The 13639-nt window shown below is 36.1% G+C and overlaps 1 protein-coding gene across 2 annotated transcripts in view; it reads left to right on the forward strand.

The window, feature by feature from the left end:
• The window catches only part of RAP1B (RAP1B, member of RAS oncogene family), a 34451-nt gene extending 21021 nt beyond the window's left edge, over nt 1-13430 (forward strand). For both annotated transcript variants that reach the window (XM_062584293.1, XM_062584294.1), the window contains exons 4-8: nt 1540-1596; nt 3302-3442; nt 8296-8439; nt 10126-10241; nt 11723-13430. In XM_062584293.1, the coding sequence (XP_062440277.1) occupies nt 1540-1596; nt 3302-3442; nt 8296-8439; nt 10126-10212 (429 nt within the window). In that variant the 3' untranslated portion in view covers nt 10213-10241; nt 11723-13430. The remainder of the gene's footprint in view (nt 1-1539; nt 1597-3301; nt 3443-8295; nt 8440-10125; nt 10242-11722) is intronic.
• The last annotated feature ends 209 nt before the right edge of the window (nt 13431-13639 follow it).

Below are 13639 nucleotides of genomic sequence, written 5' to 3' on the forward strand. Positions count from 1 at the left end.
TGGAGAATTTTCAAAATAAAATTCCAAGAAGTTTACACGGATCCTGATAAAAGTGAAGAAATCTCAAGCACTCAAGCAATTTTGCCTTTTGTGTTTTGTTTTGTTTTTGTTTTTGTTTTGGGGGGGCAGCAAAGATACTAATCTTTGGTCCTGAAATGACTATCTCTATGTAGCTTTATTTTTGAATCAGTCGGGTTGAAGTCTTACCCAAGTCTGGACAATAATGCTTCATTATACAGTTACTTTATTTTTATTTTTTTTTCCTTCCCTTTTTGCTCCTCACTACTAGTTAGTATTCTAAGTTGCTTCTTGACTTAGGTGTTTTAAAACATATTGTTTTGGCAGTTGCAGTTCTGTACTGGTTAAATCTAGTTTTAAAATGTTTAAAGTTGAAAGGATATGACTTAATATTTAAAGTTTGTCTGAAATTGATTTTGAAAGCTAATCAAGCACCCTAATTGAGCGTAATGTCTTGAAAATTAAAGCCTTAGTTTACTCCCCGAATATTTCTTCCTGAAGAGAATAAATGCTGCTAACATGGCTGAATACTTTGTCAGCAATATATAGTGAAATAATAGCTATTGGAGGAACCCCCATCCCAAGGTGGCATGTATGAGAGAGAGGAAAAGAAGTGAAGGAAAGGGAAATTATCTTTTTTTCCTCCTGAAGCTTAAATCTATTTTAAAAAGTAAAACCCATAGTTAAGCTAATGATAATGCGTATGTTGGGAGGAAGAAGACAAAGCTCTTTCTGAGTGTTGATCTGCCAGCTAGGAATTTTACATGCAAATGCAAACAGGTGATGTGTGCTGATAGCCTAAAAGGAAAAAAAATGTAGGCAGCCTCTGTTGTTACTTCTGCTAAAGATTTCTTCTCTTGAACCAGCCTCAGGGTACTTCCATGTTTTGTACTGCCCTCACAACTGTTTTCCAGGAGGTCAAAACTAGACAGAAGAACTGTGAACTAGATAGAGGGACTGATCAGACTTCTTAAACCTTCATTTGTGGAAAGTGGGTTTTTTTTTTTTTTTTTTTTTTTAAAGCTGAGTAAATTTCCTAATTGGTGTCACTAAAGGCTTGGTTTGGGGAAAACAGTCTTACTGGCTTGCTTGGTGTACTGTACATTTTGAACTACTCATTTTGCCATTGATCAAAATTACTCTTAAATGGCTATGAGTATGCCAGTCCAACTGTCCAGCTTTCATCCCTGCTTCTCAGTCTGTGAATAATCACTGAAACAAATAGAAATTAGTTGTGCTAGTTGCTGATGACCATTATTCCAAATTTAGCAACCTGCTTCTTAATAAACAAAAATGCCTGATCACTTTGGGACATGCTGAAACTTCTTTTGCAAATATCACTAGGACTCTTTGGAGAGCTTCTTTCTGCTGTTTTCAAAGTGTATACTCATATAAACTACTTATGTTATTATGTTGCCTTATGCATTATAAATTTGCTTATAAAATTGCACAGTTCTTAATGTCTTTGGAGGGGAGTGTTGCAAGAGGAAATGTTCTAACCGGATCTCTCTCTTTTGGCAGCAAGTTGAAGTAGATGCACAACAGTGTATGCTTGAAATATTAGATACTGCAGGAACGGTATGTAAAATGAACTTTCCTAAGTGTTGATGTGTACTGTTAAAGCAATCAAAAATTGTGGGAGTGTAAATGTGATACGACAGATGTTTCCTTGTTCTCTAAAGAGTAACTTGGGTCTGTGTATTGGATAAAGATTGTTCTGAGTTTTGTTTAAATACCGTATGTTGAAGAAGTATTACAGCAGCAAAAGAATTGCAAGTTTCCTATGATTCCCTTATACTGTAATAGGGAAGTGCAAGACTGAGCATTACAAAGCTGATTGTGCTGCTGTTTAAGTTTACTTTGCCTGCAGGCAAATTTAGGCCTAATGGCTTCTAAATTGAACAGTTTTGACTTCCATTGCTGCAGAGAATCCATGCTTTCTTCTCTTCTCCTTTTTCTTGTGTGTGCAAAATGAATTCTGACATTGGGATAAAAATAGTATTGCTTTAGTCAGCTCATGTGTACTCAAAGCACCAGTTTTATGCTGACTTTTTACATACTGGTGAGTTGTATGTGTGTGGGTAGGGGTAAGGTGTTTGGAGGGGTCTGTTTGTCTTGTTTGTTTGTTTCTCTCTCTCTCTCTCTCTCTCTCTCTCTCTCTCTCTCTCTCTGCTCAGAATATTATGACTGCTCAGAATATTATGCTTTTTACTTGTCATACAGTATTTGGTACAGTTGTAGTAGAAAATGTTGATATGAAAATTAAGACATGGCTACAAACATGTAGAATATCAGTGTATGGAAGTTTGGCATGCACTTAAAACCTTAAAAGGTAGCATTGTCATTGCAGTTGTAAAACTGCTTCTGAAATGTCAAATAACATTCTGAAAGCATTGATGCTATTTGGTAATAAGAATTTGCCTCTGCTCACAAAAGCTAAGGTATAATGATGACTTGAGTTAAAATAGCATGCCCCAAGCATACTCCACTAGGAAGAATTACATCACATGGAACAGTGGAAGTGGGATAAAATTTTAGTTCAAGTCATAGACTTAGCAAACTTCTGGCTGATTAACTTCTAGCTCCTGACGTGTATTAATAAAGCAAGAGTGACTTGGTGAGTGACTGGTCAGTCACAAGACGACTGAGTTACCAATGCAAGAAAGGCAAATGCTGTTCCACAGTCACACTACTGAGAATTTTCAAACAGGAAGAAGTAATGCTGCGGTATAGTACACTGGGTCTTCATATGTGATATTATATATAGCTATCACCAACATCTAGGAAATGTGACAAGTCTCTTGAGGTTCTCCGTCCTGTACTCAACTTGAAGAGTAAACTAAAATTTAGCATAGAAAAGAGCCTAGACTATAAAATTGGGGGCTGAGGAGGGATGCAGTTGCTCTCCAAGGTGTCTTAAAGAACAAGCAGGGGACGGGAAAGAGTTGGTACGTCAGAGGAATGGGATTTCTGTAATTTCTTCTACTGTGCCTCTTGAAATTGCTTTGGCTTTTCTGACGAGTTTTTCAAGACTGGTAGCCCTTAATGGTCTCTAGACACTATTCAGCTCCCCAGATAATGTTACAAACTTCTGTTTTATTTAAGAGCTGTTTAACTTACATGTATGACCAAACAGGAAAATATTGGCCATTTTAAAAAGGGGTAGGGGGAATGGAAGGAGGCTTCATGCTCATGATCTCTATGTGACCTGAAGTGTATGGCAGCTTCTGGAAGGGAAGTGCAAATTGAAAGCAACACTATTTTTTTTTTTTTTTAATTACAGGAACAGTTTACAGCAATGAGAGACCTATACATGAAAAATGGACAAGGTTTTGCATTAGTATATTCCATCACAGCACAGTCCACATTTAATGATTTACAGGATCTAAGAGAACAGATTCTTCGAGTCAAAGACACTGATGATGTAAGCAGCTTCAAAAATGCCTAAGATGGCACTCTCACTCCAAATGTTATAATGTATATTGTTTGAGTAGATATATGCCAAGCTTTAACTTAAAAGACAGGTTAACCAGTGCATGCATAATACTGAAATACAACTCTTGATGTCAACAGCAAACTAGGGAATTACAACTTACTGTGTAGTATATAAAGAGAATTATCTGTTTAAATATCTTCCTTTGAAGTACTTTATTTGAAACTGTATATAGTCTTATTCAGTAGTACAGCAAAAAACATTTCTAAAACAACTCTACCTTATCCTCCATTGCTATTTAATGAAGGTTTTTTAAAAAGCTACAGTACAAATGTTCTCTAATATGTTATCCCTCTATGATATTAAAAAGCACAAAATCAAAATCTTTTTCAGAAGATTGTCCTTTGGCCTTTAAACTTATGTTACATAGTCTTCATGTTTTGTGTATGTACTTACAGCTTAGTTTGGTCAAATTATCTCAAATTATTTCTACATAGTTTGAATATGCACTTTTTCTTGTGTTATTAAGGTTATAAAATTAGATTGAGAAATTCCAGGTCATAAAACTCGCACAGTTCTAGAAAGTAAATATTTGGTGTTTCTTAGTTAAGCAGTAATTCTGAAAAAAGGCTTGACTGTTGCATAAACTTACAAGCAAGACTGTGCTTTTACAAAAGCAAGTAAGATACTTAACAGCACCAAAAGTTTGTTTTTAAACAGGAACACTTTCTGGCTAGTGGCTCTAACCTGCAAGATTTCCTTTTTGGAAAACTGTGTGCATGGATGTTTTGATGGTCCCTGATGCCCTTTTAGTGCATGATCTATGTATCTACTGTCAGCAGTCCCAGGATCTATTAAATATTTCAGTTTCAGGGAAGTTCACTGTGACTCTTAAAATATAAAGCCCTTTGCTGTTCCCTGACTGCAGCGATTTCCAAGTTTTGCGTATGTTCAGAAGCTTTCCTCTAGAAGAGTGCTCGAAGTGATTTATTACCCAGTGTCACAGATGTGTCTGGTAAAGATAGTATTGCTGGATTGCATGCATCTTTTGCATCCAGAACCTACCAAGTTACAGATTTGTTTAGCATCAGAGTTGAAGTAAAAGCAAGATAAATAGGGAGGGTATTTGAAGCCTTAATTTACAGGATGTATTTAGTCTGACTGGCATACTTCTTTGTAGAATCTTTTGGAATTGTATTTCCTGTATCTTATTCTTAAAAACGCGTTCCAGTCTTGAAAGCCATTCCATAGTAACAGGAGAAATACGAGTTTCAAGTTGCCACTTTTAAGTTCTCCTCACCAAAACTTCCATTAAAATTTTTCCTCTGCCAATGCTTGGGCAAGGCTTGCTTTCTCAGCAGGGAAATAATCAAAAATCAAAATGTCATAATCCTTTAAAAGCTTGAATTTGGGGGAAAACCTAGATGTTGCCTTAAATTAATAATAAGAAAATCTTTGTATAATTAATTTAGCATCTGTTCGGATCAGCTTACTGCTAATAAGGACTGTGTGAGCAAATTGCTCTTCAAACAAGTGCAGATTTACCAGGAGAGGAGTGGTGAAGGGAACTTCAGCAGCTATCATCATACCCCTCCTGTACAGCCTGCTTTTTCCATGATTTTTCTGGACACGTAAGAATGTTGTAAAGTCTCTTCAGCAGACTATGTGGTACCTTCAGCTTTCACAAGTGACAGCTGTGCATGTAAAAAAAGCAAATCTCATAAAGTAATCTAGAGGATGTGAAACTTGCTGAATTCTAAGCATATATATCCAGTGCACTTTGGACATTCAGAACCTACTGCTCACACTTCTGGTGTGATGCCCACATTTTTGTCTTACTTCTAGATAGAATTGAGAGCCTTGTTCGTGAGTTCTTGTATCGCTATACAGCCATAGCTACATTGATGTTGCTTTTCTGTTTTGCTCTTCCACTCTTTCCCTCAAAAAAAAAAGAAAATTGGTACTCTCTGCCCTGTTCTTGCTGATTCTTAAAGGATTTGAGTAGGCTTACTATTCCAACCATAACTCGTCTCTTTGGTTTTAGGAGGAATAGAACTCAGCTCTATCACTATATGATTAAAGAAGCGAAAGTGTTTTTGCTGAGTCAGGTGGCTTAGTTTAGGAGGACTATCAAGTTTCATTAGACTTTTTTTTGTAACAGAAACTCACTTCTAGTGAACTGATGTTTTCTGCCAGAAGTATTATAGAGGATCTTGGAAACTGACTTATTTTGAAAATGATAGGATTAATCACTTTTTTAAATAAATAAAAACAAAGAAACAGTGCAAAACTTGTGTTTTAATTTCTTAACTTTGTAAGGCTGTAAAAGATTTTTTTTTGCTTGCTTCATTGTGCAGTAATTGAGATGTTTGGAGAAAGACTCTGACTGGAAGATAGAGCAGTGCTGCAGTAAACTTTGCTTGATAAGGCCATAAGAATTTGGCAAGAGACTAGCAATAGCTTGTATGGCCTTTTCTGTGAAGCCTCCCAGAAGCTGATTAGCTTTGGAGTACCAACTTTTTCCTAATTCACATCTGCATGCTTGCTGCCAAAGGATTGTATTAAATACTCATTTTTACTCCTCAACAAAAGGCCCTGGACAGCTCACTTAAGCCGGGTGAAGAAAAGCAACTGCAGATCACTGCTATGAGTAGCTGCAGGTTTCTGCTGCAGTAGAATTACTTATCTGTATTGCTATCTTTGTCACTTTCTCTGGTGTAAAATACTTAAATTCTGCTTCAGTTGACTGGGGATATTTGTTTTAATAGCTGCTGTTTTACAAAGTTAAAGCATGTTATCTCACTACCCTGTAGCAAGTCCTGCTTTGTACTGTAGTTAATGTTATTTATAATGTGAATAGGAAACAGTAAGTGAATTCAACATGTAAAATATATATTTCAAACCTTTGCTGATACCTTAATCCCTTTCCTGTTCTGTTGCTGATTTTTTCCGAGCAGCTAAATTACTGATAGGTGAGATCTTTATTCAGCAAACGGGAATTTAATTTTATAGTTATCTTATGCTGCAAAAAAAGTAGTGAGGAATCTGTTTTTTCTTACAAGCTGCCTTGTAAAATCTTAATTTTGGGCCGTGAGTATGAGTAAGTTCGATCATTTCCTGAAGGAAGGCGCTGAAACCAGTACTGCTTTAAAAAAAAAAAAAATCTATTCTCCCTTCTGGAGGCACAGAAGGAACCATGAACGCAGTATTCAGTGTTGCTAGTTTCTTGCTGCCCATGTGAATTTCTCTGACAGAGGCAAGTGAGGTTAACTGTATACAATTTCAGCATTCGAAATCCACTTTGAATCCTCTCCACTTCATATGAAGTGTTTTTTCAGTGCTGTTGAAGTTTGTGAGGTGGGGAAATAGTCTTGCTCAGAACTGTTTGCTATCCTCATGCTGGTGTAGGATACGTACTTCAGAAATGCAAGGATATCTCTTCCCTTTCCCAGCCTTGCACGCAGACATACTCTTGTGTTTGTCCTTGAAGTAGGTTATCCATTGCGATAGGCTCCATTGGTATACTTTCAACCTATGAAAGACATACGTCTATGATTACTTTAGAGGCAGAACAAATAATAAACTGTACTGTATGAGCATGAATGGAAGAAGTAATTCGTTTTCTCATACATTTTTCCTTTGTTTATAAAAAACAGTGATTTAGTTAGATAACTTGGCTTTATTCTTTCAGTGAAGTTCCCTTAACATTTCATAACATGCAAGTTTTAAACTACCAGCTGGAACACTAAATAGTGCTGTTAAGCTTGGCAGTATAACCTGGCTGAGTGGCAAACTATTGAATGTTAACTGATGGGTAGTGCTGTGCTGTGTTCATGCTGTCTCCACAGATTGAATAGTAGTTGTGTTATTTGGAGTGTAAGTAACTTCTATTGTAATAGAGCACTAGTGTGACTCCAAATGGTCTGTACTGGCAGCTTTTCAGGTAAAGGTATTCTTTCAGTAATGCAAATCTAGTCTTTCAGAAATACAAATTTAGAATATTTAAGTTTGTGGGTTTTTTGTTCTTGACTGAAAACTCCAACAGAAGATGGAATAATCTGTAATCCATGTTTTGCATTCCTGCCTGTAGGAGAACTTTAGGTGACTATATGGTGATTCAGTAAGCAATAAACCTCAAAAATGGCTACTTTCCAGTTAGACTTCCAAGTGTAACATTCTCGAATTACAGAAACTGGGGTTTTTTTGTTTTTTTGGTTTTTGTTTGTTTGTTTTGTTTTGGGTTTTTTTTGTTTGTTTGTTTTTCCCTTATGTGCCCAGATTAGAACAGACCATATCTAATAGCACGGACAAATTTCATGGGCAGTGGAGTTCATGCAATGGCTTGGGCACAAGCGAGAAGAAGGGAAACATGCATTATAATCAGAATATGATTGCAGATAATATGGAATCTACTTAATTTTCTTACATTTTCACATATCCTTCTAAAATTGAGATTTAGAGATGAACAAGAGAGAACACCCAGGTAGGACATGCAAGCCAACTGGCTCATGTCGTAACTAAACATACTGAGGAGGCTCTCGTAATTACCAGCTTCAGTAGGCAAGCTGTTTGGTATTGCTGCCATAAACCTCTTTGCAGTGGATCTTGACTTCCAGAATAATCAAGCTCTGATACAACTCAGTGTTGAATTTACAGTTCTGTAAGATGTTCATCTTCAAATCAAAGTGACTATTTGTTTTCCTGGTGTTCAGCAGGAGTGGGGTGGGGGGCAATATTTGAGGATTTGTATTGAATTTCAAGTATCTTACACTGTCTCTTCCCAAAATTGTAATGATTCCTTTGCAGGTATTAGCTCATGTGTGATTTTTTTTCTTCTTTTTTAGGTGCCTATGATTCTTGTTGGCAACAAGTGTGATTTGGAAGATGAAAGAGTTGTGGGAAAGGAACAAGGGCAGAACCTAGCAAGGCAATGGAATAATTGTGCGTTCTTAGAGTCTTCTGCAAAATCAAAGATAAATGTTAATGAGGTAAGCCAAAATACTGGTGACAGTGGCAGTGGGGGGTGGGAACAGTGGTCTGGTAAGCAATCATTACTGTTAAGAAAAAACAGCAAACATACTGATCATAGTGGACAAAACTTATCCAACTGATATTATATTTCCTCAGATGTTTATTTTAAAGGGTATAATGTAAGCTTTGACTTAAAACTAGTTTTCAAGTTATTTTCATACAGATTTGGGGTACATGCTTCTATTTGGTTCAGTTTTTTTTTTATGTTTCATTCCTTAGTTGATGTAATCTGTAGCCCCTGAGAATGTGCTGGTAGACTACCTTGGCTTGCTAATGGATTCAGGTTATTCAGTAATAAATTGTTAGAGATGCAAGGGCAGAATTAACAGCTGGTTAGAGAAGAGATCTAAACAGGTGTGCAGCAAAGAGGGAAGCAGGCAAACCTCTACTATTTGCCTATCTAGCAGGAGGTAAGTGATTGATCAAACATGGGGTTTTGGGCTTGCACAGTGTATGTGTTCTTGTCCAGTGAGGATTCCAGCATACAGAAAATCAGGCTGTGTTAGTATTTGCATTTCTGGAACAGCTTTAATTTTATGATGTATCCTGCAGTCATTGTGTCTTCTGGAAAATACTGTTGGCAGTGTCACTCAAGCTGAAAGGGCCTCTGTGCAAGAGTTGCATGTAATCAAATGAGTGTGCTGGTTTTAAGCATATCAGATTTTAAATAAATAGAGTAATGTGTGTTGAATTAGTTGGGAATTTCTGGAGGCTATTCAGTTTTTCTGAAATAAAAAAATTATCAGCTTAACTATGTAAAAGTCATGTATTTAATAAAACAGAACTTATTTCAAACACTAAAAGCCCTCATTGGAATGTTTGCTTCTTTGTGAATAGTGCTTAGGAAACTGCTCTAGGATGGCTTTAGCACGAGGACTTGCTTGTCTTGAAATATTTAAGAGATGGAGAAATAATTAGAAAAATGTCAAACAGCATCTGCTTTGTTTATTATTAATGATAGTTTAAGACAAATCTAAATACTAACATTTCCTCAGAACTGAATCTCTTAGAATTCTAATTAGAATGACTGAAAATGTTTCATACTTTGTTTACTTTTCTAGGAAATGTTAGGCTTTTGTCATGCTGTAGTCCTGGAGAGGTTGCTGAATTACTTGCCTAGATTTATTAAAAAAAAAAAAAAAGGTACGAAGGTATCTGAAAAAGCGTATCATTTGAATACTAGACAGTACTACTAAATATGCAGTGCACTTGAGTTGCTATGAAAATTGGCAGTTAAAACTTACTGGAACTTTCTTAAGAGTATTATTAGAGTGCCTTGAGTAAAAAGAAACCTGTGGCTTGTTTCTTGGCATAAGTGCTAAATTGCAAAGTAATAGCGTATAATAGTTGTGGTATACATTATATATTTTCAGACAAATTCAACCCACAAATTGAACCGTTGTAGACTATAGATGCCTTTATGATTTGTTTCATGGAAACTGGAAAAGCCTTGGCAAAAAATCTTATCAGAAAGCAGAGAATATGCAGGTGTTAAGTGTACAGTTTAACTTTCTGGTTTTGTGATAACTACATATTTAAAGTGGTTTTTGAGTATGTGAATGCATTACATGTGAAGGTTCAAGGGTAAAAGTTATGAGAGAAGCCTCTTAATTCCTTTAAGCAATTAATTTTTGTATTCACAGATCTTTTATGACCTTGTGCGGCAAATTAACAGAAAAACTCCAGTGCCTGGAAAAGCACGCAAAAAGTCATCATGTCAGCTGCTTTAATACATAGCTGTACTGTAGCTCTGAGCCAGGTAAAATCTTTAAAATTTTTAGGATTTTCGTTTATATGGTTATTAAAAAATCTGCTATTGCAGAACTGCACTGAAAATTTGTGATTTACGTTGATGTAGAAATGTGTACGATCTTGACTTTTGCCATTTTGAAGTCAGAATTGCAAAATATGTGCAAGGTACACTGTTCACATTTGTATTGAAATTTCATTTAGCCTTAAGGTGTTTGCAAAGCTCGACGAACAATACTTGTTCTGCTACTTCCAGATTTCAGCTTTTGGAAACAGGGCTTTCTTTTAAAAGGCTGGTAGAATATACTGCAAGAGCTCAATCACTGAGAATACACACTGTAAAATATTGTAGTTTGCGTGCTAAAATACCAGTTCCTTTGAACTTCTTCATGTTTGCATTGGATCACAGGAATTTAAGCTTGCTTTCTTTGGACTATGTGAATATTTTATAGGATGCATTGCAGTTAGTGTTTTTGGAAGATAATTGTGAAGTGATCATTATTACACTACAAATATTTGACCTGCAGCTATTGGTTACTAGATCAATTTCTACATAGTGACAGTTGGCTCATGTTTTACCTGGCTAAATCTGTGCTTGAAGAATACTATTGAAGGTTCAAGCAAGCTCTAGCTTATTCTTTAGCAAGTTTTTTCAGAAGCCAGTCAGCAGGCATGATTTTTTTGTCTATGGCTTGTTCTTGGGTAGGGTTTCCCCCTTCCACACCTCCAGCCTTAGGACAAGCAGAGGTCTCTTTCTTGATTGACCTGACATAATGTAAATATTACCTGTTCATCTTGATTACTTTGTTTTCAACCTTCAGTTTTACTGGTCATATGATGTTTGTGTATCTGCTGTGTATTGTAGCTGTTCAAGCAACAGAATTGCACTTGGTTCAATTCTTTATCAGTAATGTGATGCATTATTCTGTCATTTCCTTGACTTGACATACTAGAAGATCCTGGTAGGAGATTTCATTCTGCAGTTAATATTATGATTATTAACTTGTGTTAAATTCAGTTAATGCTATGTTTAGTTCCCTGATATCTGTGTAAGACTATTTTGAAAGGATTCAAGTAGCTCAAACTGAATAAAACTGAGAGGATTTCAGAAGTATCAGCTGAGGATCACAGAAATGATTGTGCGCACTGCGCACGCTCTCTTTTTTAAAAAAACAGGACATTCAATTTAGAAGCATTGATATTTCCTCCCCTTTTATTTCCTCTGCTATCTATTGTACTATAAGCAGAACTAGTCCCATCTATCAAATACCACTTCCGCAGTTCACTCTGGATTACCATATGTATCCCAGTTCAGCTTTACTAATTGAGATCATCCGTTATTCGTGTGTGAGGAGTAGAAGTGATATTAGGGGAGAAGTGAAAAGATGGTTATTTTCCAAGTCTGTTTTCTAAGGGCTAGCTAGTTAAATTTAAGAATTGAGCAATGAAAATAGCTGCTACTGATGCTAAAATGTTGTTTTATTGTTACAGGTCTGAAGAACTGTTGCCCAATTCAACAGTGCCAGCATTCCAACTTTATTAAACCTACCAACATCTTAAATGGACTTTCCTGTGGTGGTACCCTTTAAGAAACGGATGAAAGCTACTACATCAGTTTGCACATTCTAATCACTTTCCAGAGTCACAAGAGATTTTTACTTATAAATATTCTAAGTGTATGCAACTGGTAAAACCAGAGCCTACATCCAGTATTACTGATAAGAGACATTGTTCATCCACCAATGTTGTACATGTATGAAAACTGTGTACTGTATACTTCAACAATCCCCACTTTCTATTGGAGAGTACAATAATGTAAATCCTAAAAGCACCACTATTTTAGCATAATAAAAGAAAGTCCAAAGAGCTCCTATATAGACTACTCCAGATAACTTTGCTTCATCGGTATTTGTAGCTTATTGTAACTTTTTTAAAGAAATACAGGATCATCATCATCGTATTGTACAAAAGCGCTTTGATTAACACAACAGCTATATAGTTTTTTAATTTTAGGAAAAACCTGTGGAGACAGTGATCTAGTCTTTAAGAATCCTTTCAGTATAATGTCTGACTAAAGACATGGCCTTTAATATCTGTTGGGAAGGAAATGTCCAGACTTTTCAACCTTTTATTGTATGTTTCCTTTTCCTTGTTTACATAGGGAACAATGTTTATAGTTGTGTGTACAGTGGGGGTCTACAACAAGAAGTGTATATTTTAAAACGATTTTTTAATGATTTAACAATTTTTTTGTAAATCATTTTTGGGCTTCTGCAGCTGTAGATTCTCACTGTGAATTCCCTTGCTTGCTCATGCATAAGTGTATTTGCAATACCAAATATACAGGTTTAGTACTTTTGCCTGTTAGTGATTGTTTTACATGTGTAACGTTTTGGTTGAGATGTTAAATGGTGGAAGAGTACTGTGGATGTGAATGTGGGAAGTAATTTTAATCATGTGTAATTGGTCACAGGGCCTAAGTTGCAGTAATTAACTTTTGCTGATTTATTTAACAATGCCTTGTTGCTTTGTATGCATTAACGTTTGGGTGTAAAGATTGTGTGTATATCCAACAGGGAGCCACAGTATTTAAATTGACCAACCTAATGTTACAACTGCTTTGAGGTGGCCAAATGTAAACTAAAAGCCTTAATTAAAGTGGTGCAATTTTGTATGACTTAGCATCAGTAGTTCAATAAATTTGGATTGCCATGCAAGGGCTTGCATTACAGTTATATACTACTTGAATGTTTTGTGTTTTGGTAGCACTAGTAAATATTGATTTCAATGTCACTTACACAGTGCAGATTCATACATCTTAGGATCCAAAGGAACCGTTGTGACTTTGTCTCCTGACAAATACACGCTATAGATACTTCTACTAGCATCCCATGTGCTAGGGTGGATGAACTTGTGACTGGATGAAACTCCAATTACAGTTTTGGACTTGGAATATTCGAAGTGCTAAAGTTCTTTTGTAAGGGAGAAAAAGTTTTACAAGAAAATGTCTTCAAGGGTTAGACTATCAGTGGCTGTTTCCAGAACTTGAGGGTAGGTTGCCTGTGGCTGTTTTTGTTCTTTACAGGAAGAAGTCACTGCTAAAACTTACATAGTGCAGCTAAAATATTCTCTTAGAATAAAACACTGTATATGGTTTTCTTTTGGATGATTAAACCATATTTGTTTGGTTTCAAGGAAATCTGCAGAAGAGCATTCTTGCAGTATTAAGTGTAGAATTTTGCAAACTGTAGATACCTGTTAACACTGTTGGACTGCAGAGTGGAATACTTGGACTGTGGATGATCTGATGTTAGCTGTGCTGTTGAAAATGAATATCACACCCAAATACTTTGTACCTCCTGTTTCTCTGTCATGGAATTATCAGAGCATGCTCCCATCCATTCCTGC

This window comes from Rhea pennata, chromosome 1 (assembly GCF_028389875.1).
Source record: "Rhea pennata isolate bPtePen1 chromosome 1, bPtePen1.pri, whole genome shotgun sequence".
Classification (NCBI taxonomy): Eukaryota; Metazoa; Chordata; class Aves; order Rheiformes; family Rheidae; genus Rhea; species Rhea pennata.